Source organism: Protopterus annectens, chromosome 8.part0 (assembly GCF_019279795.1).
Source record: "Protopterus annectens isolate FY-2018-M chromosome 8.part0, PAN1.0, whole genome shotgun sequence".
In the NCBI taxonomy this organism is placed as follows: domain Eukaryota; kingdom Metazoa; phylum Chordata; order Ceratodontiformes; family Protopteridae; genus Protopterus; species Protopterus annectens.
Window position 1 is genome coordinate 1,828,323,249 of NC_056741.1, and position 27,006 is coordinate 1,828,350,254.

Sequence of the window (27,006 nt, forward strand, 5' to 3'; positions counted from 1 at the left end):
TTTACATATTTCCCGTATCCATGAGGGACTGTTGTGAAATCAAGGGCGACTGTGGTTACCCATCCATTCATCCAAAGTACATTCGCATAGAGTTAGAGAAGTATTTTGCCTTATGTGGATCGGAAGATGGTTCTGTAAAACCAGCATTCTTTGTGATGCATACTTGTCCCTTCAGCGTGTTCTGTTTAGTTTGCAGGTTAAGATTCCTTGAGCAGGTGTCTGTCATTGGACTTTTGAATGTGTATTAAGTCTGATGAAGTAGTGTCTGTTGAAACTGTGTGTGTGAGACGGAAGCTGCCTTTTAGCTTGAATGAAAGAGGTTTTTGTATTGGGTCATTTCAGTTATGTGTGTGCGGACAGGTACATACCGAGTGGGATATTGTTGTACTCAAAGAATGACCTGATAAGTACATGGTATATCAGAATGATAACATCCCTGGACCTAGATGAAGTATCTTTTGGATATAAGCTTTGTGATGAAAAAGACTCCTTATAACAGTATATATGTAGTGGTCCTGTGACTATATTTTGTTCTTCATAGGTTCCCAGATCCCTCCGTTACAGGATCATTTTTCAGGGGTATGTTCTCATTGTGATTTTTACAAGGGGAGTCTTTCTTGCAGAAAGATAGTTATACAATTCTTTGCCTTTAGTTTTGACACAAGCGGTTTGTTTGGGACAGGTCCTCTTGGAGTGTCTTGTGTTCTCTTAAAAGTTTACGATGGCATCAAGTTGCGGACTTGGCCGGCCACAAACCCTTAACATTAGCTTTCACCTCCGTGGAGTAAATGCCAAAGAGGAGTGGCCCAAGAACTGACCACTGCTAATGACCTCTTTTGGAGGCAGTAAAGCCATCCACACTAACCTTCTGGGTTCTGTTTGAGACATTTTGCTATCCAAAGAATTATATAGGGATTGGCATTTAGCACGTAGAGTTTCTTTTATACCCACGTGTGAAATGCTGTTAAACACATTTGTGAGGTCTAGGCATGCACTGTGCATTGTTTGACTTCGCCCTTTGCTTCAGTAACTTTCTTTCTTTTTTTTTTTTTGAAGAAGTTGAACAAGTTAAGTAGGCAGGATCTGCCCTTCTTGAATCCAGATTGTTGGGTCAAGAGTCTTGTAGGTTACTTATATCCTTGTTAACTCCATAATGATCCTTTTCTTAGCAGTACAGGGACTTGTCAGGCTTATGGGTATGTTATTACCCAGGTCCATTGAAGCCCCACCTCCGTGAATGGGAATGATGGTTGCTGTCCCACATTCAACTGATAAGAAGAACCCGTTTTTGGGTTGATATAGAATAGCTTCCCTAGGGGGCTGAAAAGTCACATTTCCGGTTGATCTTTAGGCAACTTGATATGTTATCTGGCCCTGCAGTCAGTGTTCTTGACTTTACCATCTTAAGAATTTTTTCTTGGGAGATTAGGTGGGAGAAGGGTCTAGTTGTGTGTCTGTGATTTGAGAATATGGGGGGTAAAGTTTGAGCTCAATTTGTCTACTAATAGTTTGCCTATGTCTTGTGGGTCACGGTTTGTGGTAACATTTACTGTCAACTCTGCCCAGTGCTGAGTAATGTTTCTAAGATTTCTAGCATAATTAAAAAAGGATTTGTGGTTAGTTTACTCCTGGGTGGCTATTTTTACCTCCTATCTCACTTTGGTTTATTTGATCAGGGTCCAGAGTTCCTCGTTTAGTTTAGCAAGTGCGTTTTTGGCATGTTGAGAGTTGTATTTATTTTACATGCAGTTTTTTTAAACTTTTTTTTTGTAGTTTGTTTATATTTGTTCCACCTTAGGCATTTTTTTATTTTGGATTTGATAATGTATTCTTTTATGGGGACATCTGTGTTTATACAGCTATTTACATATGCATAGAATTTCACAATTAAGGTTTCTGTATAAGCAGTGCATCGTCCAGATGGAAGGGCTTTTAAACTTAGCCAGGTCATCACTTGGTATTGGGTTAGCCTTTGCATAATTTTTGTTTACCTTGGCGTTAGATTCTTCAGGCTTTAGTCTCATGGGTGAATGTAGTTGACTTGTCTGATTTTGACCTGGGAAAAGTTTTATAACTGGTGGGGAACACAGCTGACCCATATTGGTAAGGACCAAGTCCAGGAATTTAGCCTCCCTTGGTTGGGGTGTGAACTGACTGTGTCAGGGAGTTTATATTGTTGAAGCCAAGAAATCTGTGTGCATACATGTTTGTGAATGTTTGCCTCCCAGTTTGAGGGGTAGTTGAAGTCTCCTAGGAGAATGATGTTTTGGCTTGTTATGAGGAGACTCCATATGGGATGGGGTGGGGGTGATCCTGTAGTCTCAGCAGCATCCGTCCAATCCATCAGGTCATCCAGGTAGTCGTAGACTTTGACTAAGACGAGATGATGAAAGCCTTTATGAAGGCCAAGATGGATATGTGAGTAATTTCCTTCTCCACAAGTCTAAAGATGGAGAAGGCTGGTCCACCCACTCCCCTTGTAGCTGATCCTTTTCCATTCCGCAGGTCTGATCCAGTGATTCTGAAGAGAGGTTCACCATCTCCCTGTTGGTATTGATAGCTTTGGGGTCATTTCCAGCAGTTTCTCTCATCTATACTGTGACTTTTGACCATCATCTCTCTTGGGGCAGTCTGACTTGGTCTTGATCCTTCCCTTAACCAGATAACCGGGGCAGTTCTGATGATCAGATTCCTTCCCCACCTGAAAGTGTAATGGGGACAGTTCCACTCTGGAGCCATTAACTGAGAAGACTGACCTTGATAAGGGAGAAAGGTCCCCTAGATCTCCTCCTGAATACACTTCACACAGAGCTCTTACGACAATAAAGTGGGAACTGGCCAACTGATGCACTACTTCTGACGAGGAAGTGTTCTCTGAAGCCTTTGGAGCAGGCCCACCTACCTCCTGTGCAGTCTATCCTGCAGATCGCCATATTGATGGTGGTTTGCTGAGGGTATGACAGGATCTTGATGTGGTAGGACCCAACCCACGCAAATCAGACAAGCTGCTGTCCCTCCCAGGTTTGACTGCATTGAAGCAAAGGTCCTCTTGTGGACTCTTGCTGCAGCCACAAAAAAAGGGGTATCTGAAGAAAGCTCGACAGTCCGACCACGTAATGGAGAATCTAGATTGAGGTATCCTTTTGGGAAGCAAGTGTATGCTACAGGAGCTTTTTCCCTTTGGGCATTAAATTACATTTCTCGTGATACCAGATTCCAGAGGGAGTTAACCAGTGAAGTATTTATCTTTGTCAATTTGTCAAGGACTCAAAAGTTCATGGAGTGACAGTTCATCATGAGGCTGGTTTCCAATGCAGCAGATAATGCTTTGAGAGTGGCAGGTACTGACATTGCAATACATTGTCATGGTTTGGCTGCACCTTTGTGACTTCAAGGACAACTTTAAGGCAGCCTTTCGTTAATGCCCCATATGATGGGCCATCTCTTTTCAGACCCAAAGTATGAGATACTTTGTCTTAGAGTGAGCAAGAGGGCAAAATGTTGTCTGCCATTGGAGAGAGTTTCTTTAACCTTCAAAGATCCTTCTCCAGAGATCAATAGAAGGGGATACTTCTCTGGTTCAAGAAATCCCAGGATTTTACCACTGATTCCTCTTTTGACAGGGCTCCTCCAAGGCAGAGAACTCCAGTGGACATCGGCACCCTAAGGACAGAGAGAGGTCTACAAAATCAAGAATTTAGAGATCCCTTACTTTCCTCAGTTGCCTATGTACTCTCCTCTTTAGGCAGTCTGGGGACACTTATCTCTTCATCTCGAAAATTGGATGGCCATCCCATAGGTTTTGCGGTTGAAGAGAATGTCAAGAGGCTACATACTCCTTCCCAATGTAATCCAGTCCCTTCCGATAAGACTTGATGTGTTCCACCCTGGTTAAAAAAAAAGAGCCATAGATCAAGAAATTTCCCAGTTGGAAGTACAGATATCTGCTTTTGGTATGTTCCATGGGTAAGGAGTAGTACTTTAGCAGTTATATACTGTAGCATCATCTGTTATGAGCTGCTCACACATGTAATTTTTTTTTGTACGTACAAGCCATAATACTACATTGTTTCTACTGAGTGCGCAGCAGCTGTATTGGAAAATTGTGACATTTTCACTTTTACTGGATTTTACACATAGTAGATGCACATGTTGCTGTATTTTTCTTTTCGTCTTTAGGACTATTCTGCAGTTTAAGATGCTTTCAGATTTGTAATGTGCATCCATTTTCATTTTACTATTAATTTTGAGCAGTGGTGTGATAAACTCTTCTACCTTGTTCATTTAGTTGTGCAGACTTTTGTGTATCTTGACCTAGGTTTGTATGAATCCATAAAGTAACACGTGAAGGACATTTCTTGTGTAAAGAAATTGCTACATAATTTGCAACTGGGTGTACCATATACGTACTACAAAGCTACTAAACAACTTCTAAGAAAAATGGTTCTGGTTGGTATATTACCCAACCATTATAGTTTGCTGTTGCACTGAGGATCGCCAAAAAAAACCCTCACAACTTTGTTTACGTATATTTATCACAGAAGTAAATTTTTGAGAAGACTCCACAGCAGCAGTATAGTTGACCAGTTATTGTAATAAATTGTTGGGCATCATAGGTTCATACTAGGCTATCTGCCCTGGGGCAATTATAAGCCTAGCCCGATTCTGTATGGCTTACGCCACCCCTTGATTTGAGTATACTGTGCCCTTTTTAAGGTTTAGTTTACTGTGCCTCTGTCTAATAGTGACACGGGAGTAATCCCTGGGACAAACCTATGATCCCCCATCCACCTATCGAGATTCTTCTTGAGATTCAGTGAGGTGCTCTGCCTCACATGAACTGGAATTCTATTCCAGAGTGAAGGGAGCCTCTGGGTTATGAACCTGTCCCTCCAGCAAGTTCTATTTATTTCTGTGCCGAGGTTCGAGTCCCTCGAGCATGTGGCTCTAAGGGATTTAGATTTACTGAGGTGGAGCATGTCCATTAATTCTGGATTTGACATAGCTTTGTATGTCAGGCATAGATCGCCTCGAAGTAGGCGGTATGCAACTGAGTAGAGCTGGAGTTTTTTTAACTGAGCAGCATATGGCATCTGTTTGAGACCCTTGATCCTCTTGGTGAGATACTTTTGGGGTCTTTCTAATTGCTGCAGGTGTCTGGTAAGGTACATCCCAAAAGGGGCATTGATGAGGGATGAATAAAGGGGCACGATTACCTCTCGATCTAGATGTGAAACCCTTCGTGATGAGGTGGGCTATGTAGAAGGTCTTTCTAACCACTTTGTCAATGTGATTTTCAAAGGAGAGATTGCTATCCACTTGGGTCCCCAGGTCCCTAATAACTTTCTCTGTACTTAATGGGTTTCCGCCTATGTGGTAATTTGTGGGCACATTGTTTTTGCCAAAGGGTATGACTATACATTTTTTGGCATTTAGCTTTAAACCATGGCGCTGGCACCAGTTATCTGTCACTGTGAGACCTTTTTGAAGGATGTTTGTCAGCTGGAGAGTTGATTATGGTGCCCAGTTTGCAGTCGTCTGCGAACTTGGTGAGCCATAGTCCTCCCACGTTTGCCTGTACCTCGGAAAAGTATATACCGAACAAGAGTGGTCCCAGGACAGAACCCTGTGGGACGCCACTTGCGACCGGTTTCGAGTCGGACATGGCTCCAGCAACTCTCACTCTGTGGGTTCTGTCTTTGAGCCAGTTTGCGACCCATCTTGTGACGTAGGGGTTTATATTCAAACTGGATAGCTTATCTATGATGCCCGAGTGGGGTATTGTGTCAAATGCCTTTGCAAGGTCCAGATAGGCTGTGTGGACTACCTTCCCTTCATCTATGGCTTTGGTGACTGTTTCAAAGAAGTCAACCAGGTTCAAAAGGCAGGATCTGCCCTTGACAAAGCCAAACTGGGTAGGATCTAGTGTCTGTAGGTCCCCAATGTCTTTGTTTATGAGCTCCATGATGATCCTCTCCATAGCCTTGCAGACTAAGCTAGTCAGGCTTATTGGGCGATAGTTTCCAGGGTCCGTAGAGGCTCCACCTTTGTGGAGTGGGACCACTGTTGCTGTACTCCATTCTATGGGCACATATCCTGTAGTGAGGCTGAGATTGTATAGCTGTTTTATTTGAGGGATTAGTTCCTCTTGGAGTTCATGTAGGATGCAACCTGGGACACCATCTGGCCCCATGGAAGCAGTGTTTTTCCCTTTGGAGAGGGCAGCCTTTACCTGAGCGTCAGAGATGTTTGGGAGGCAGCCCTCTGCCGGGATAGATACTTGCTCTTTTGGGGAGGGGAGAAGTTTGCACTGAACCTGTCTGCCAGGATATTGGCGATGTCTGTGGGTTCAGTGTATTTTTTGTCGTTTAGAATCAACTCAGAACAAGTCTGGGAGTTGCATCCCAGGTTTCTAACATAACTGAAAAAAGCCTTATGATTGTCTTTGGTGTCCTGTGCAATTTTTCTCTAAGCTGGCCTTGGAGGATTTTATGAGGGATCGTAATTTTTTGCTAGTACTGATCAGAGATTCCTTCCCTATTAGGGATTTTGCTCCATCATGTAGTAGATTCCTCCTTCTGTTGTACAGTTTATCTATGGCAGGGGTCCACCAGACTGGATGCCTGCCTTTGGATGATTGGGTCTTGGTTTTGTTTGGGATAGCATGATCCATGCATTCCTGGAGATGTCCGTAGAATGCGTTTATATAGGATTCTGCAGTTTGGGCCGTAGTTTAAACTGGCCCTGAGGCCTTGAAGGATTCCACTTCGGTTTTGAGAAGTGAGAAGTTCGCTTTTGAGAAGTTTTTCACTGTGGTTTTCTGGGCTGGAGGTGGGGTCGGGATGTGGACATCCAGTGAAATTAATTTATGGTCTGATCTTACCAATGAGGGATATACTTCTGGTGCGGAGCATAGAGTCCCCATGTTGGTAATGATCAGGTCTAGTATGTTGTCCTTTCTTGTGGGAGTGGTGACTAGTTGTTCCATAGCATTTGAGTTTATAATTTCCAGGAACCTTTGGGCTAAGGTGCTGGAGCTTGAGTAGTGCTCCCAGTCAATGTTTGGGTAGTTGAAGTCGCCCAATATAATGGTGTTTGGAGCGATCTTCATGTTCTCCAATGTTTTCAGGAAAGCCGAGTGGGATTCCTGACTTTGAGAGGGTGGGTCTGTAGGATGCTTTAAACTGAAAAGCAGTCTTGCCCACTGTTAGTTGCACATGGATGGTCTCCGATACTTCGTGCAATGCCACTAACCCGGAGGTGTGGATATCCTTGATAAATATGGAAACTCCCCCTCCTTTTGTGATTCGGTCCGGGTTTTGAGGCCGAAAAGCATGATATGAGGTATAGCCTGGTAGTGCTGGGGTGCTCTCTGGAGCCTTAAACCAGGTTTCTGTCACTGCACAGATATCGATGTTCTCCATACTGAGGAGAGCTTCGAGTGCGTGCATCTTGAGGTTAAGACTTCTGGCGTTTAGCAGCATTACCCTTAGTTTCTTGTTCCTTGTGCTGTCTATGGGGGTCGGTTTGACTTTTGAGCCTTGCCTAAAAAGGGCACTATGGGGGTGGCAAGAGCCTTTGCCAATATCCGAAAGCCCAGTGGTGACAGGTGCAAGCCGTCCCTAGCGAAGCAACGTGGCTTGTCAAGCATGTCATCCCAGGCTGACAGACACTGGATCCCCTTTGAATGACACCAAAGTTTTAGTCAATTGTTAAAATCGATCATTTTGTCTTTGTACTGTGGCATCATTCTAGGTGAGGGTAAGATGCTGCTCAAGGTCAGGGTCATACCAGCCTGGGCTACATGATCAGAGAGCTCCTCTGTCTCTTTTCATGTAGTCCAGGGAGGTACGTCTCAGGTCATTCACACCAGCATGTACAATGACTGAGTCATATTTGTATTTGCTTTGGAGTGACCTGAGTGCTTGCGTTGTGGCGGATCCTAGCACCCGACAGGCAGCTCACCGTGACCTTCTCTTTATTCAGCCTGGTGAGCGGGACGTCAGTGTGTCTGACAATAGAGTCACCTATTACAAGAGTATCAGGTGTGTTATTCAGCCTTAAGGGCTGTGGCTGCTTGGCACACTGACTTTGTGGGTTATGTGTTGAGTGTTTTGTTTTGAGGTGGCGTTTGCTTGGATGTCTGCTTTGGAGGTCTCTGTTGCTTAGGTAGATTTTTATTTAGAGCCTCAAGAGTATGTTTTTGTGTGTTTGGTTCGCTGATGTGGTGGGACTATGTGATACTGGAATTGTGTTGTGTGAGGTTACCTTCTCCTCCTGACTGGTTACACCAGTTTTGAGATAGAGAGCTCAGCCTCCAGTTTGGCTAAATTTGCATCTCTCACATATATTTGAACCTGTTTGGAGGAGGAGAGGGTTGTCTGTGTACATGAGACAGTTGTAACATTGCCTCAAACTTCCCAGATTCACCAGCTGGACTGGAGAGGAAACCATTGACTGACCTTTGGACATGCTAGAGTAATACAGGGAAACTGAATTTAAGACGGACCAATAGAGGACAGGGTAATCATAGAGAGTATAAGAGTAAGTAGTGCTTATGGTTTAGTAGTGCTAACTTGTAGGATTACTTAATTGGACCAGTGAAGGGCCTTAGAATGAGAATATGGTGTTTAAATTGAGAGATAGAGCAGTTCTGAGGGAAAAAGTAAATAGCAGACTTTGTGGAGCCAGGAATAGTTTAAATCCAATTAGGCGGCGCTGCCCGCTGTTGCGCTATGCTCAAAAACGCGCAAAAGAGGGTTTTAAGAGAGGAAGATGGAGTTTTGGAATTGACCCAAAATGGCCAATAAAACTACAGTTTCAAGTCCGTAACCACTCCCACAGGGGCAGGCAGGCTGCTCAATGTTTTTCACTGCCACTGATCAACAGAGAGACTTCCCTTTAGCCCAAGCAAAAAATGGCATCACAGAAACTTGCGAACAGTTCAAGAACAGCAAGCCTGTAACTGAACTTTTTTAAATCTCAGAAAAGTGGGAAAAAAGCAAGATTTTTTTTGTTTTTTTCAGAGATAGTAGAGGTTCACAAGTATCAACAAGTTATAACAGTGCAGTAAATGACCCCACACAAGAGTGCTAGGCCAAAGACAGATAAAATGCAAGTTTTGAGAAAAAAAATATTTTAAAAATAAGTTCAAACAGGAAATTCAGTAAACCGCTCTAGGTTGTGCTCTAAATACAGTTACTAATGCAGAAATCAAGTTTAACAAGCCAGAAAATACTAAAAATAAGCGGATATGCAGAAAAACTTAGCAAATAAACAGAGGAAAAATACTTAATCTCAAAAGTGGCTCCTTTCTTCTCTCAGCGTTTTCTCCTCTTGGTGGGTGCTTCACCAACAGCCAACAAGCCTGAAAAGATGCCAAAACCACGAGGCAACCAGGTTTTAAGAGAGGAAGATTAAGGAGTTTTGGAATTGACCCAAAATGGCCAATAAAACAGTTTTTAAAGTTTACATTGAGGTCTGTATATTATGGTATGGGTAGTCTCAGTCAATATCAGTACCGGCTCAAAGAACCTGAGTTCCGAATGACATCACCGGTATACGTGTATTGTCATCTAGTTGGAGACGAGTGATAGAGTGCAAGTCTTCATGTTGGCAGACTAGTTCTAATCCATTTTGTAGGGTGAAATGAAACTGGTTAAGTGGGAGGTGCAACACTGTGTGTTAAATCAGAAAATTTGGCTTGTTGTCTTGGTACTGTTACAGTAAATAAATTTACGTGGAATTATACCTTTTGGTACAATTTACAAGTTACAGGTGAGTGTTTTGCAGAAAAGCATTTGTTTTAGTAGTTTTCCTGAGTTTCTATCTCTTGACGTTCTCTGTCCTGAGCTTGAAGTAGTAGATGTCACAGTTTAGAGTGAAAGCTCGTCTTTGTAGGTATGACTGTTGATTAATAATGCACTCTTGAGTGATGTCTAGTTCTGTTTTGATTGTCATCTGCTTGATGTAATGAGCAGATAAAGTCATCTCCCTTCTTTTTGTCTGTGCAGTGAAGGTGGTGAATGAAGTCTGGTTAAGTAGTTGGAAGAGTGTGCCGATAGAATTGCTTATGGTTTGTAATTTAAGTTTTTGTTTTGGAATGGATATTCCCTTATGAGAGCTGCAGGCCTTCATTGTAACATTCACTGCTACATTAGTAGTCCCACCAAGTGATTTGCCAAAAACTTTGCTGTCCAACTTCCAGCTGAACCTTCAGAATGTTCTAATGAAGGCATGAGTGCTCTTCAGCAGACAGCTTGATGACATTTGACATAAGTATCTGTATGACCATAGCCCTAAGTTCTTTTGGTGCTGTAAATGTATAGATGGTCATTGCTTGCCATCAGCTTCCAAAATGATGGCATCAATAATGCATTTGGCTGAGAAAGAGAGGTCTTAAAAGTGGTGTCACTGATTGATTGATTGAGAGGCGTACAATATTGGTATTGGACAGGACTTGCCTCATTCTCCTCCTGCCCTTTTTATTTTTTGTGGAGTCTCTGCCTAGCATTCCAGAGGCAGACAGCGAGAGCCATATTATCCCTGGTCCTACTTCATAGGCTTCTGAAGCAATTTCTAAGGTATCCAGGCCAGACATTACATTCCTTGCACTTCAAGGGACGTATGTTCCTTAGTATTATGGTTTCTACCCGGTTTGCCCACCGGGGTGTATGTTTTTTTCCCATTACATACAGTAATAATACGACATTGTATTTATTGTTTATGCAGGAGCTGTACAGAGGAAATATGGCAATTCACCCTTTTTGCTTTATTTTTTTTTTAATTCCAGGAACTACCCACACTCTGTTTTGTTAGAATTCCTGATGCAGATTTTGCTATAGCTATACTTTTTTTTTTTTTTTTTTTGTTGGTCCTGAAATTAGAGTGGTATTGCCTTGCCCATTACTTTCAAGGCGAGACTGGGCTCAAAGAACTGATGAAAAGTCTAGTGACACAAAGTATAAGTGGGTGTATTCTGCATCAACCAAGGATCTATAGAATGCTGTGGTGTAGGAATAAAAATGTTCATAGCACCAGAGGGATTGCTGATTATACCCTGGCCAGGATGAATTTAGGTGGGGCATAACCTAAATGTACAGATTTTCATTAAAGTGACTTGAAGATCTATAAATTGTTTAACCATAGTTGTGGTTTCTTGGTTAGCCATTTAAAAATGACATGCCTTTTGTTAAGCGAGTTTCCTGTATTTCCTTGTTTGACTTGCATATTCCTTTGTTCTGCGCTTGAAGTTTGTTGTAGTTTTTACTGGAGTGTGCCATTGTAGGAATGCTTTTACTAAGTTATAATGCAGTACTGTTAATCTGTGTTTTTTTCTACTGTTGCCACCATTTGCCTGATATGATGATCAGATAATATCATGTCTCTTCTCTGACTGTACACTGAAGATGCTGAATGAAGTCTGATTGGGCAGTGGTCAAACTGTGGTGAGCATTTAGACAGTATTTGTATAACAAAAGCATTTTGGTTGAATTTCTTACAGTTTAATGTGAACCTTTTGTTCTTGCTGGAGTTTTCCATGGTGGACTGTGCCAGCACAAAGACTGAAAGGAGGGGCATGGCATTTTTGTTCTTCCTGCATGGCTGATCTGTGATGATCACCACTAATGCGGAGCTTTTTCAACCTCTGGGTAATATACCTTCTTTCAAAGGGTCTGTCCTAGGTCCTACCATCAAGGTCCCTTTTTCTATTATGATAAAACGCATTCCCACAGATCCTCATTTGTTGTCTTACCTTCTTTTAAAGGGGTGTACTACACCTAGCCAATGCATCTTTGCCCTTACAGTCCTTTCCTTGAAAGCTGTTCTTGGTGGTTTAAGGGTGTTGGACATGCAAGCCCTTATGTGCCAGGAAACTTGCATGGTCTACCACTGAGACAGGATAACTTATTTAAAGTAGTACCTGAGGTGGCTTTCAGGTTAAACTGTGTTGCTGTCCTGTCCTCCATCAAATCCTCAAAACGAAGAGGAAGGGACCCTGCATTTTGTAGATTTTGAGAGGCAGGTTAGGTAGTACATTGTCAGAAGTATTATGTCAGGGAAATGGAACAATTATATCTGCTTTATACAAGACAGAGCGAGTAGAGCCATTTTCAAGCCAATCATTTGCAGTGGGTTGAGTAACTGTTTTATGGTTGCAGAGGCAAATAATTAGTGGTGTGTATTAGTCATAGCATATTCTTCTAGGGCAGTGTCCTTTATGACTGCTTTTTTCAGAAATGTGTCATCTCACTCTATTTGCGAGAGAGCCTCTTGAATTATCATCTTTTTTTTTTTTTTTCCCCCAGTATTGCACTTCAGCCGTTTAGCCAGACGTCTGTGCATATCTTTCTGATACCATCTTGTAGGGCATGCTTTAGCCTCCACCCAGTGAAATTACTTTCTGTGGTTTAGTTCTGTGCAGTGGATAAACAATAGCACCGCAGCCATGATTCTTGTGAAGATACTAGGTTTATGCAAAAAAAAAAAATCACATCAGAAGATGTTGGAGTTGGAGATCTTTCCTGTAGTACGAGGTTCATCTCGCCAGGGTCTGCCAAGTGTTTCCAGTGTGCACTCCTATAGTTAGGGTGACTTTCTTCAGCATCTCCTTTGCCGTTTGTTAATTTTTTGGGGATTCACGTGAGTTCTAATTTGTTTGCATAAAGCGAATAAAGATAATTCAAGTGTCCTCAACTGCTTTTCATACTGACATCTTCAGGAGGGATGCTTCTCGGGGAATCCGTAGAGAGGATGAACTTCTGAACCCCCCCCCCCCAAATAAACTATTGCATGGCACTGTTCTCATAAGTTGTATAGCCTAAATCTGACTGTTGGTAAGGAGCTGTACTTGTGGGGAATGGCTGTAAAAGCCTTGCAAGTCAAATAGGAATTTCAGATGTCTTGCATAGGTAAATCTCGCAGTAAAGGAGTGGTGCTGCAGCGCTTATATATTGTACCATCTGTTACTGTGAATTACTCACCCAACTTTTTTAGTCGTCCTAGAAAATTGTACACTTGTCTTGTATGTGGTAGCTGTATACAGGAAATGTAACAGTTGATCACTTTTTTAATTTTTTATTTCCCAGGTATTGCCCACTGCTATTTTTTTCTTTCTTTCTGTAGAACTCTAGTCTGGGGTCAAAAGAGTTTTCATCAGATATGTAATTTGCATCCCATTATTTCACTTTTCATTTTGAAGAAAACCATGGTCATACTATGATATTTTTAGGTCTTTGAACAGTGATCATATACTTTGTTGGTTTATGTGAGTAGAAACCTATTTGGGTCTTACCTTGGCAACTTTAAATTCATTCGTTAGTTTATGAAAGGTAGTTTTTAGTTTGGTTAAAGAAGTTATTTGTATAGAACAGATGTCAATACTCATTACAAGGCTGCTTAACCATGTACTAAAAAGTTTAGTGATCTGAAGTAGTTTACTTCATTTGGTCTTCAACCTGTGGGAATACGAATCTGTATCAGATCAGAGCCGGCAACTTTGTTAGCATCAGCACCGAGCTTCAAACCCTTCCCCTTACCCATAATACACCTCCACTGCCTTCCTTCCACAGATCTCGTTTGCTGTGATTTGCTTCTACATCGTGTCTTCTGCTCTCCAACTAGCAAGTGGGTTTAAAACCTTTTTGTGAGTCGCTAATTTTCTAATTTTCTATCAGTTAGTGTAGGTACCCCTTCTCCCCCCCCCTTTGCTTGGGCGTCGAGTGTTAGTGTTTTTAGGTAGAGTAGTTTGCTCTGTGGTGCCCCTCTCTCCCTCAGTGTTTGCTGTAGTCTAGTGTGATGAGTGGGTGTGTGATCTTTTAGAAAGAATTTGCCTGTCTTTTTTCAAGACTAACTTTCTAACTTTAGCATGGCTGAAAAGCTTGTTTTCAAGCAGTGCACAGAGTGTGGCCATAAGCTATCCCCAGCGGATGGCGCACTCTGTCTGTTTTAAGCTTGGGTGTGGCCCACCTTAGTGTGGATTGTAGCATTTGTGTGGGCTTCAACCCTCGTGCTGTAAAGGATAAGGAAGGCCAAGTTGACACTCAAAGGTCTCCTTCCAACTCTTTCCTCATCTTTGGCTTCAGTCACAGCGGCTGGTGTGGCTGCCTCTCCCTCCTCTCTCCCTCTGGCTTCTCCTCCCTCCCAGGCTGGGACCCAGCTTCCTGTACCAAAGCCTGTGGTAGCAGAGCAAAAGAAAGGTAGAGAATGGGAGAGAGAGTCAAAGACGAGGGAAAGGAGGAAGAAGTCCCTGGATCTCGCTTCTCCAAGTAAGTCAGCACGGATCTGTAACTCCCCTTGGCTCCGATCTCCGAGGTTCTCCCCGGAGCTGGAAGAGCTGTGTCCAGTCTCTCGGGCCTCTGTGCCCTGACCCGCTTGGAGTCCGTGGCCTCGTCACGGTCCACCCGCTCCTTATCTGATTTGGATCTGGATAAGATGATGAGGCCCTTTATCTGTACACAGATCCAGATGCGGGTCTTGCCAGTCCCCCCTCCCTCTGGAGGAGGGATCTCGCTTCTTTTCTTTCAACTCATTTCTCCTTCTCCGATTCGTCCTTTGGGTTTGGAGTATTTGGATCTGAGGTTGGCACCAAATGTACCTGCTTCCTCGACGCCGACAGCTGCCTGGAGCATTTCGGATCCGACCAGCTTGGATCCGAGCCGCTTTCGGAGCCGGAGCTAGGGTGTCTATCCGAGTAAGTGGAACCTTTTCCATCAGCTCCGACTTTGTCGGTCCAGGTTCCCACCCTCGGAGCTCTGTCCACTTCTGGCCCGGCTCCTATTCTTGCGTTGGACCCGGGGAGACTGACCCCCTTATTGGTTTCTCAGGAGGTTCGCTCTCCTTCAGCATTCGATGTGGTGGAAAAGGGTCCTCTGTCGAATTGAGACCTTTGACTGCCCATTCGGACTCCTCCCAGACCCCCTCAGCTCTTTCTATGGTCTCCATAGTCTTACCAGAGGGACAGCCCGTGCTCCAAGAGCCCCAGACAGTCCCCCCCCCAAGAAACAAGTGGCTTGCGAGCGCCCCCTGGAGAGCCTCACCGGGGATGTGCCTCACAAGCATACGTGTAAGAAGAGGCACTTGGATTCCCCAGAGTCCCTCACTGAGGACACTGACTTAGGTGATAGAGAAGGTTCCCCAAGGTCACCTCCCGATGTCTCCTTTGGAGACATCATGGAGATCCTGCACCAGCGGGGAGGTTGGTCTGCCCCCAAACCCTCTTCTGATGAGTCTGTGTTCCTGGAGACTTTTGGCACGGGGCCATGTACTTCCTGGGTGTCCCCTTCCATGGATCCTTTGGATTTGGTCACCTCTCGGGCATGGAAGGAACCGGACACCATGGAACCCATACCAAAGCGACCTGATAAGATCCTTAGCCCCCCCTCTCCCATAGCTAGGCCATCTTGGAATAAGGGCTCCTCTGTGGACGCCATGGTGGTAGCAGCAGCCACTAAAGAAGGAACTTTCCAAGGAGAGTTCCTCGGTCCTCCCTCCTGACAGAGAGTCACAGATGATGGACTGCCTAGGGAAGCGGTTGTACGCTTCAGCTACCTTCTCAATTAGGGCGCTGAATTACCTGGCCCATGTCACTAGACTCCCAACACAACCTAGTCAAGGTGCTGGAGGAGTCTTCCCCCCAAGTCCATGTCACAGGAGGACAAGGCTTTGTTCTCCACGACAATGGCCACTCTAAAAGCAATATCTAACACGTCCATGTGACTCCTCTCCCATGCAACAGAAGGAGCAGCTGGGTCTGGCATGTCCATGAGGCGTAACGCCTGGCTCAGGTATGTCAATTTTCCAAACCCTTCAAGGCGTTGTTTGCCAATGCCCCTTATGATGGCTCTACACTGTTCGGTAAGACCGTCAAGGAGATATTAGTCCAGAGTGAGAAGGACTGGAAGACACCGTCTGCCGTTGGGATCTGCTTCTCTAACCCTCAAAGGTCCTTTTCCCGTAACCAGAGAGGGCAAAAGAAGATGTGGTTCCAGAAGTCACAGTATTCCCGGGACACTCAGGGCTCTTCTTCCCACAGAGGGTGACAGAATGGACGCCAGCCCAGAGGCAGAGGTGGTCTGTGGAACTTCGGGTCTCAAACATTTCTCGGACAGACCCGGGTATTAACCCTGAGGGGTTGGCTGACTGCTCTACTCTGGAGGCAGTCGGGAGACATTTGTCCTTGCACCCAGCGGCATAGGAGTCCATAACGGACCGTTGGGTGCTTCAAATCCTATCCAGAGGGTACACTATCCCCTTCGTGGGTTGCCCCATATCTCCCAGACACCTCACGGACGTACCACCCACGCAAAGGGAGGCAGCAGCACAGGAAATTTCCAAGCTGCTAGGAAAACGAGCCATCAAAACTGTCCCCCCAGATCAGTCCGGATCGGGCTTCTACTCCAGGTTCTTTTTAGTGCCAAAGAAAACTGGGTACTTGAGGCCGATTCTGGATCTCTCTACCCTGAACCTGTAATTTGCCAAAGAGATGGTCACATTAGTCCATCATGATGTACCTGCAAGAGAGCGAGTGGATGTGCTCCTGCAAGAGAGCGAGTGGATGTGCTCGTTAGACCTCCAGGATGCTTACTGTCTCATAAAAATGAGCAGAAGCTCCATTAGGTTCCTCTGCTTCCGGCTAGGAGACCATTACCAATTTCAAACCATACCCTTTGGTCTCGCCACAGCCCCCAGGGTGTTTACCAAAGTGATGGCGGTTGTAGTGGCTCACCTGAGGCTTCAGGGGATTCAGGTCTGTTCGTACCTGGACGATTGGCTCCTCACTGCTCCCACCATGTGTCTGCTTCCCAAACCAGGGAGTATTTCCTGACACTTGCCCTGCATTTGGGGATCACAATAAACACGTCCAAATCTCGCCTAGAACCTGTGTAGGTGGTAGATTACATTGGTGCCAGGATAGATACTCTTCAGTGCAAAATATTCCTTACCTCGGAGAGTGTTCAAAACCTGTGGATGCATGTCTCTCTGATCTACTATTGTCATCTTTCAACGAGGGAATCTGTGTTGAGAGCTCTAGGTTCAATGGCGGCAACCATAACTCTTCTCCCGTGTGCTCTGTTACACATGAGGATTTTACAGTGGACTCTTGCTGTACAATGGTCCCTGTTGGAGCTGTCGTTGACATATCCAATTCAACTCGGTCTAGTCTCTTGGTCGTCCCTCATATGGTGGATGAGCTCTCCGGACATTTTAGAGGGACGACCCTTCGTTCCGGCCCCGGCCCAAACCATGGATGCCTCCCAACTCTGGTGGGGGGGCATTGTTTGGGCAGGACAGTCCAAGGCCTGTGGTCCCCCATAGAGACCAGCTTGCATGTAAATGTTCTAGAGATGAAGGCGGTTCTTCTAGTGTTGCAGGCCCTTCATGCCTTTCTTCCTCTGGGCACGATTGCAATTCAGTTAGACAACATGTCAGTGGTCTGGTATGTCAACAAACAGGGAGGGACCAGATCTTATCCCCTTTGTCGCGAGGTCATGAATGTGTGGAATGGGCGATCTCCTCCGGTCGCTTTCTCATCGAAGTGCACATTCCGGGAGTGTCCAACATCTTAGCGGACAGGCTAAGTCAGACCATTCTGATGCCTTACGAGTGGTCTCTGAATCTGTCAGTAGCAGAACAGATCTTCAGCGAGTGGGGTCACCCTTGCTGCAATCTCGTTGCATCTCCTTACAATGCGAAGTGCAGCAAGTTTTTCACTCTGAACCCCCTGCCAGGGGAGTCCCCCAGAGACGCTGTAGATCATGCTTGGTCTTCTGTATGCTTACCCGCCAGTACCTATCATTCCGAGGTTTCTAGAGAAAGCTCATCGACTGGGGAGCAACGTGATCCTCATTGTCCCGTTCTGGCCTCGCCAGGTATGGTTTCCCTTCCTTTGGTCTCACCTCTTGCTCCGCCTTGGATCATAGATCTCATTTAGGATTTAATTTCACACCCTTCGTGGGTGCCTCATCTGAATCTGGACAGCCTGATGCTCTCAGCTTGGCTACACCAGTTCCCGTGATTGCAAGGACTCCTGGACTGTCCTCCTCAGATCTTTTTTGGTGGCTGCTCGTAGGTCTTCGACATAGGAAGGTTTTTTGTAACAAGTGGAAACGTTTTTCCTTTTTGGTCTCTCAAAAAGGAGTTTAGACCCTTTCACGGCTCCTATTTCCGCCATTCTTGATTTTTCTAGCTGATATTTTTCAACATGGAGCTAGTTCTTCTACTGTCAAAGTTCAGTTGTCTGCCATCTCTCATTTTCATGTGGGCGAGAATTCTGCCTCTTTAGCCTCTTCCAGACTGTGTAAAGCTTTTATCAAAGGCACCTTTTTGTTACACCCCCCCCCCTCCTCGGTCAAAGATCCTGTTCCTCCATGGGACCTTACTATGGTTCTTCAAGCTTTGGTCTCTCCACCTTTCGAGCCTGCCGCAACTGCAGATCTAAAATTTTTATCTTGTAAAACAGCTTTTCTGGTGGGTATTGCCTCTGCAAAAAGGGTTTCAGAATTACAGGCTTTGTCCATCAAAATTCCTTACATGATTTTTCACAAAGATAAGGTTTCCCTTCGAACCAGTCCATCCTTTCTTCCTAAGGTGGCATCACCAGTTAATATCAATCAGACTATCATTTTGTCTCTGATTTTTCCTAATTTTACAAACAAGATAGAATACAAACTTCTCATGTTGGATGTTCATAGACAGTTACAATTCTATTTACACTGGACAAAAAAATTTAGTAAATCTGATCAATTAGGTTTCCCCAAAAAGGGATTATAGAAGGATACAATCTCCAAGATCACTATAGCTAGATGGATTTCTTCATGTAACCTGCAGGTCTGCAAGGGCAGAGGCATGTCTCCTCCAGGTCAGGTGAAAGCTCATTTGACTAGGTCCATGGCTATGTCTGCGGCCTTTTGGTCTAGTGTCTTTTTGGATGATATTTGTTCTGCAGCTACTTGGTCCTCATCTCATACATTTATTTCTCATTACAAATTGGATTTGACTTCCAGAAGGAGAGCATCCTTTGGTTCTGCGGTGCTCTGGAGTATCCTTCCATGAGGGCATCCCAGGAGTTTAGTAGCTGGGTGCTCTGTCCCACAGGTTGAAGACCAAATATAAGTAAACTACTTCAGATAAAGAAGTTATGTACTCACCGTAACGTTCCATCTGAGTAGTTGTACTTCATTGTCTTCAACCGTCCCTCCCTCCTTCCCCTGGACCTTGGCGCATGATCAGCCTACGGACTGCAGTATAGGTCACAAGTATATATTTCAGGTTGGGTTCTTGGTATAAGTTCAGCAAACTCGATCTGGGGAAGGAAGGCAGTGGAGGTGTATTATAGGTAAGGGGAGGAGTTTGGAGCTCGGAGCTGATGCTAGCAAAGTTGCTGGCTCGGATCTGATACGGATCCGTATTCCCACAGATTGAAGACAAATGAAGTACAACTACTCAGATGGAACGTTATGGTGAGTACATAACTTATTTTTTTCCACCACCAAACAAAATGTTGTACTGCTTGTGAGTCTACCTAAATATTTGGCTTTACTGTCAATAGTGATCCTGTGCAAAGATGACTGAACAGGTCTGGTTAAGTATACCCTTTTCCTGTTGGAAGGGTTATGTACAGCTTAAGGCTTTGTATGATGTTACATAGTTGTATTTCTTTGCTGTTGTAATATTATTAGGGTGTTGCATAAGTATTATGTGTGAAGATGAGAAGGGGCTGAAAGACCCAAAGAAAGCTACTAATGCCAGGAACTGTATTTGGGGGTGTCATGCGTTGGCCAAATATTCGTGAAGGACCAGGTTGAGAGTAAATGTCTTCATATCAACAGAGGAACTGCTGATGGTAAAGGTTCTGCTCAGGGTGATGTAACCTTGGTAGGAGATAACCCAAGTACAGTGAATTCAATTGGAGTGACCTCTTTTTTAAAATTTACTAATTATGGTAATTGTATTTAACCATAGCTGTAGTTTATTGGTTGTTTATGTATGTATTTATTTATGTATTTAATAGTAGTCCATTTCTTGTGTTTCCTTATTTGACCTTTATATTCCTTTATCCTAAGCTTGATCTTTAGGTTGTTGTTTTTACCGGAGTGTGCCACTATAAGAATAATTTGGCTGTGTTCTAATTCACTGCTCATTACTCTGTATTTTGTTAGTTCTTACCATCTGCCTAACATGATGATATAATGTCATGTCTCTTCTCTGACTCTTACACTGAAGATGGCAAATGAAATCTGATTAGGCAATGGCAGAAAACTCTGCTGATCAGATTTAGGTGGTACTGTTATAATGAAGGTAGGCTGGAAGAATTAAAGAAAAAGTCAAGCCAGTCAGAGATAAGTACCTTCAACAGCACAGCAACAGCACAGCAACAGCACAGAATACCAATCGGCGATAAAAAATAATCCACTTCACGAAACCAACTGGTGTTTATTACAACAAAGTCCACGAACTCCAATAAAATCCAACAAAAACCCAAGGATGCAGTAACAGGGTTAAGCGCTTTCATCTGAGACCAGACTTCTTCTGGTCTGTTGCGCTGCTGTGCTGTTGAAGGTACTTATCTCTGGCTGGCTTGACTTTTTCTTTAGTACTGGTTGGTGATAATTTTTTACGAGGCTGGAAGAATTGTATGTGGTTTAAAGTGACGTTTTTCGTAGGCTAGTATTCCTTGGAGGATTTAATCATGAGGATTATTGTTGCAGTAGTGTTTTCGCAAATTGCTGTAACGTTGGTGGTCCAACTTCCAAAGTGAGTGCCAGAGCTTTCTTGCAGTATAAAGGAGGCTGCACCAAAATGAAGACCCCCCCCCCACACACACACACACGCACACACACTCTAAAGCTATGGCTAGTGCTAAGTCTGTTACCTCTGTTCATTAACATTAGGAAGAACAAGGTCAAGTACTCGGTGGGGAAAGAATGTGAGGTGTAGAAACCCTTTCGTTTTTGCAGAGGCTTGTTATAGTGGGACTGGTGGGGGGGGGGCACTATCCCAAGGCTCCTCCAGTCTCCCCTGTCTATCCTTGGTGGTTTTCCGGCTTGGTTTAATAACATGTGGTGGCAGATTCATCCAGACAGCACCTGCTGCTGATTCATAGGAGTCTGAGATTTAGAGTTGGCCAGGCCAGCCTGTGGTGTCTAGGCATTGCAAAGATATCCATTGCCTAGAATTTTGTGCTGGCCTTCAGGTATGCATTATGTCCTAACAACGTAGTAGTTAGTCATAAAATTGTTAGAAAATTTCAGGTCCAGAGTTGTTCAAACATTACTTTCTGTTGACAAGATAGGCCCGAAGTTTGTTAGTACCTTTGCCTGTATCCTCAATGATATTTTCTTAAAGGAGCTTTGCTAAACAATTCTGTAGATCGACAAAGGATGAATCCTAAGCCTGTGTTGTCCTATGGGGATGCCCCCTCAAAGGCAAGGAGTGTCTTCTGACAGACCTGAAATTAACCTTTAACGGAGAAAGTGTAGCATACTATTCATAAGTATTTTTCTTGACCAAGGAATGGGCAAATACCTAATCCTGGGAAAATTTAAATACAATTCCAAAGAAAGATGGAAGTTCTGAAAGGTACGTCTCCACTTGATGTGGACTGAGTAACCCAAGACACTGATACCACCCATTATATGTCTTGCTTTTCAAAGATGCAATTGCATCATTATATCTGAAATCTCACACTTTCGGCTGCCAGTATCTGAGAAAGTGGTGGTTACTGAATGGTACAGGAAGAATTCAAGTTATCTTTGTATGAATTGTACAGGCAACCTAGTATAGTATTGCTGGAGAGCCACCAAGATATCAAAACTGACTCTGGGCCTGAAAGTCTGAATACATTGCCTAGTTATCAAGAGTGCAATAAATTAAAAAAAGGGGGTTTGAGCAAAATGTGACATAGCATAGTGACTGGGCAAAATTTAGGGAGGATGTGGGGAAAACTTGTGCATTCAAACAGACTACCCTTCACCTGCCAGTACAAGCAGTGCTTACAACCCTCTTTCCCTTTCCCCTTCATCTTCATCTTCCATTATCTTGTTCACTGGCAGGTTGGCCAATTTGAGCAGCCATTTTTCACCCGCCATCTAGTAAGTGAGTGAGGAGCTTAAGTTCTCCAGGGATCCAAGCTGGACATCAGGTCCAGCTTGCATTTTATGGACATATTCCCAGTCCCTATGGACCAAACGTCCTTATTTAGGGATATTTTCCATTACCAAGAACACATATTTTATGAAGGGGGAAAAAAAACATTTTATGTGAAGAAAAAAAGGCATTTATTTTATGGGGGTGGGTCTGAAACTCTGCAGACAGTTTACTCCAGAGTTTCAGTCCCAGAACCTGGGCAGTGAATGTATACACTGGCAGGGGCATCACCTGCATGCATTTTCTAGGATCATAGGAAGTTACTAGGCTATTGGCCTTGAGGCCCTTACAAGCCTTGCCAAGAATTTAGCCAATGTTTCAACAAGTCAGCACCCGATACCACTGTCAATTACATCTACTGTCAGGGCAGACAGGGCAAGATCTGTGATTGTTCCCTCTGATCTGTCCGGCAGTTAGGTTAAAGGATTATCTGGCAGTTGGCTTAAGCTGTTAACAAGCTGTTTCCTAAGGTCCAGAAATGCAAGGTTTGATTCCCTCAGCTTCTATTGCCTGTGTGACTCTGAGCAAGTACCTTAACCAGGCACCACTCCCAGGCTGTCTGAAAGGTCAATGGAGATGAATGCTGTACCCCAGAAAACTAATAGAAATCAATTTAATCTAGTTAGTCATGGTTTTCATTACTAGTCTAGATTCTTGGCAAAGGGCCTTCCATCCATCTGTATTGCGTGTTGGTTATTTGTGAGGAGAGGTTATTTCTGCACACACATCAGGATCCTAACTGCCCGAATTTTAGCCTGGCAACCCTAAAGGACATCCTGCAGGAAGTCCGAAGACCTAGAATGTTTTTATGGTTTAATGCGTGAGGTTTTATCTGTGGTGCTCGAGGGAGGCATAGACTCAAATACTGCACAGAACCATAAGTCTCAGGTCTCTTGCAATGGCAAGATGCATATTGCAGTTGTAATTGAATGCCTTCCCAGGAAACCTGTCTTACTGGGGTGTTATTCGATTAAAGCATCTTTTAAAGGGTCCTGTAGCTTAAGGCATCTGGGAATCCTGTGTGGTTACCCCCAAAGACCAATGTTTTTTCTTTCAGAGATTGTCTTCATTCTGATTTAATCTATTTAGGCACCTTGCCAAAGGATTTTTGTCAGTGGCACCTTGTGCTTAATGCTGTAAACTTTAAATAAGGTAGGAAAGGAATATGCAAGTTCAAGAACACACGGAAGAATCCAAGCCACCTGACAGTAACCCTTATTTCCTGTTTCCAAGTGTCCCATTGAGTTATCACTGAACTCTCTCTCTCGCTCTCACAGGGTGCATGATGTCATCCAGTATGTCTGTAAGAACTCTGCTGGTGGTTGTAAAAGGGCAGCTAATGAGTTTTCATCAAATGAGTAACATGCCTCCAGTTTATTTAACCATCTTAATATTGAAGAATAGTGTGGTCATTTAAGATCTTTGGTGCTTGTGCAACGATTGTGTTATTGGTGATTAACATGAGAGCGTACCTTCTGTAGGCATACTTTAGGCATCATTTAAGTTTGTTCATGAAAGATGCTCCTTTTTAAATAAATTGCTGTATAACATGCATGTGTGTTCTGGAAAATCGTTCAGGTTTCCACTCACCAATGAAATATGGCACTGCTTGTGATTCTAGCCAGATGTTATACTTTACTGTTGCAGTGACTGTCCCTAATGATTGTACAGCTCTAGTTAAGTATATTTACCCTGAGACTAGGATTTTGATGATGTGCCACTGTAGCTGTAAAGTTACTTTCCCTCTATCTTTGAAGGGGTATGTGCAGGTTTATTGTAAGGTTTTGTAAGATGTTCTTCATGTTTCACTGTTGCAGTCATAACTGTAGGGTGCTCCTGCCGGCAGGCAGCCTGAGGTCGGCCAGAATTCCAAAGTCTGGGTCCGGCGTCGGCTGTACCAGCAAGAACCCTGACATCAGAACGTAGAGGTATAAAGCTGACAGCCGACGCCATCTTCTCCAGTCTTTCTTGCCGTGCGGTGGAAAGCAGCTCGCAAGTTGTTGGTTGGCGGATTCTGGACAACGTGCTTTGCTTGTCATCGGTCCAAAATCATCTTCTCTTCTCAAGTTAAGTACCCCGTTGGGGAAACATTTTTCTTGCTCCTCCGATGTCAGAAAAAGTTAATAATTGTATATCGTGTGGAAAACAAATACCTCATAAAGATTTCCACTCTTACTGTCTTCCTTGCTTGGGCCCTGACCACGACGTTTCTTGCTGTCGGTTTTGTGCCAGGTTTAATTCTCACACTAAATTAAGCGTAGGTACGATTGGGCCTTGAATTATTTCGGTAGACTGTTCAATTATAGGATGTCGTCGGATACTTTACCGGCAACCGGAATTCACAAGAAACGCAAGGACAAGGATAGGCCTCCGAGGTCCAAACGGGATACTTTGCAGCCGGAGCCAGCTTCAGGTTTGGCGGTCGTCAGAGAGGCACTTTTGCAGCCCCTGTCGTCGGCCACTTCGGAACCGATGGCCGACACGGGCTCCCATGGGGAGCCAACTAGGCCCAGTATTTTAGCTGCTGCAGGACCTTCGGACGTCGCTCCTTCAGATGGGTCCGGAACCGCTGTGCAGGTACCGGCTTCTGAAGGGGTTTTCAGGCCTTCTCATATCACTATTTCTACAAAGGCAAAGTCAAAGACCCCTGTTAAGCCAAGGGTTTCTTCTCAAGCTTCTTCAGATTCAACTCCCAAGACCCAGAAGCAATTATTAAGAATGGCTGAAGATTTGCTTACTATGATTAGGGGCTCTCACCCTCCTCCTGAAAAAAAGCCTAGGCAGGATATTCCTTTGGATTCCTCTGATCAGGCTTCTGTGTCTTCAGTCTCTTCCTCTGACCAGGATTATTCTTTTCCTCCCTATGAGGAATCTGATGCAGAGGACTCTATTCCCTCTGCTTCTCCCCCTGAAGATTTTTCTTTTGGGGAAACTTTGCATGAGATGAGAGAGCATTTTCACTGGGAAGGTCAGGATTATTCTGCTACCAAGAAGAGACTTAGGGAGTTTCTCCTTCTCCCTCAACACAGACCTTTGGCTATTCCTCCTGTTCTTGATATTGTGGATGATGCTTTCTCTGAAGCTAACCTGAATCCTGATTCCTTTCCGCCTGCTCCTTCTAAGCCAGACAGATTTTACAGGGTTCCTGATTCCCATCAATTTTTGTACAAGAACCCTTCTGCAGATCCTGAAACTATTTCTCAGGGTTCCAAGGCTGCTAAGGCCGCTTCATCTAAAAATCCTATTCCCTCTGAAAAGGATTCTCATGCCTTGGACAGATGGGGCAAAAAGGTGTATACTTCTGCTACTCTTTCTATTGGAGCTTTAAATTGCCAGTTTCATATGTTCAAGTATCAGCAATTTCTTTTGTCTGTTTTAAAGCAAAAACTTTCTTCCTTTCCTGCATGTGCAGAGGACAAGGAATTACAGGATGTATTGCATGCAACTGAACAAGTCAGCAAACATAGTTTACATTGTGGTTTTGATGCCTTGGAGGCTTCTTGCAGGGCCGCAGCCTCTGGTACTGTTATCAGGAGACATGCTTGGCTTCGAGAGCAGAATTTACCTGAGCAGGTTAAGGCTAAATTGTTAGATGCCCCTGTTCAACATGATGTTTTGTTTGGGTCTAAGGCTGAGGAGGTTATTAAAAAGATGGAAGATAAAGCGAAATCTATGCAGACTGTTAAAGATTTCTTACAAGTTCAGCCTCCTAGATTTTCCAGAAATTGGCCCTCCAAAAATTGGTCCTTTCCCATGTCGGACAGGCCTCAAAGGGGAAGATATAGACGCTCCAGAAGTCAGGCTCAGGCCTCTTACAGGTCCAGACAATGGACTGCTTCATCCCTTAGAAGGGGAGAAGACAGATCCCAATCACAAAGGAAGCAGACCCGATGACTCCCTCTGTTGGGCTACAGGTCCTCCTTGCCTGGAAGCCCCTCTCTGAGGAAAACTTTCTCTTTTCTACCAAAATTGGACGCATATTACCCAAGACAAATGGGTTTTAGACGTGATTTTAAGAGGTTACAAGTTCCACTTTCATACTCTACCAAGGTCTTTCGGTTGGCTAGATCTGCCAAAACATCAATGGTCAGAGGCCTTAAATCAAGTGGACGCTTTATTGGCCATGAGAGCTATAGAACCTGTTCCACTTTCAGAAATGGGAAAAGGTTTTTACTCAAGATTATTTCTGGTCCCAAGAAAACAAAACTCATGGAGACCTATTCTGGACCTTTCAGTATTGAACACCTATCTGGAAATTCCGAAATTCAAGATGCTTACTCTACAACAACTTCTTCCAATGCTCTCCCAGGATGCTTGGATGGTGACATTGGACTTAAAGGAAGCCTACTTACACATCCCCATCAGGCAGGAACGCAGAAAATACCTCGGATTCAAGGCAGGTTCGAGACATTTTCAATTCTCTGTACTGCCCTTTGGCTTATCTACTGCGCCCAGAGTCTTTACCAAGTGCCTGGCTCCAGTAGTAGCTTATTGCAGACTCCAGGATTCAAATTTACCCCTATCTGGACGACTGCCTTATTCAGGCGGACAGCAAAGACCTTCTACTTCAACACCTGCAGTTTGTTCAACATCTTCTCCTACTTCTGGGATTTTCTGTGAACACAAAAAAGTCACATCTGATCCCCTCTCAGCAAATGATTTTTTTAGGAGCTCTTCTAGACACAAGCTTGCAAAGGGCCTTCCTCACTCCAGAAAAACAATTACAACTGGCCTCAATTTTCAAGACCTTGGCTACTTTAACTGAGCTCACTGCAAGGAAATTCCTGCAGGCTTTGGGCTACATGGCTTCTTGCATCCTGTTGATTCCAAATGCAAGGCTTCATATGAGAACTTCACTGG

General features: G+C 44.1%; 1 protein-coding gene and 2 non-coding genes across 3 annotated transcripts in view; all 3 read left to right on the forward strand.

Moving 5' to 3' along the window:
* The window catches only part of SF3B3 (splicing factor 3b subunit 3), a 2,130,119-nt gene that overhangs the window by 74,290 nt on the left and 2,028,823 nt on the right, over positions 1-27,006 (forward strand). The window contains exons 8-10 of the mRNA XM_044079526.1: positions 2,751-2,773; positions 11,575-11,589; positions 14,467-14,481. Of these exons, the coding sequence (XP_043935461.1) occupies positions 2,751-2,773; positions 11,575-11,589; positions 14,467-14,481 (53 nt within the window). The remainder of the gene's footprint in view (positions 1-2,750; positions 2,774-11,574; positions 11,590-14,466; positions 14,482-27,006) is intronic.
* LOC122809916 lies at positions 11,353-11,434 on the forward strand. Its single transcript, XR_006366021.1, has one exon. It is a non-coding gene; the product is annotated as a small nucleolar RNA SNORD111 (small nucleolar RNA).
* On the forward strand, positions 20,170-20,249 carry LOC122809918. Its single transcript, XR_006366023.1, has one exon. It is a non-coding gene; the product is annotated as a small nucleolar RNA SNORD111 (small nucleolar RNA).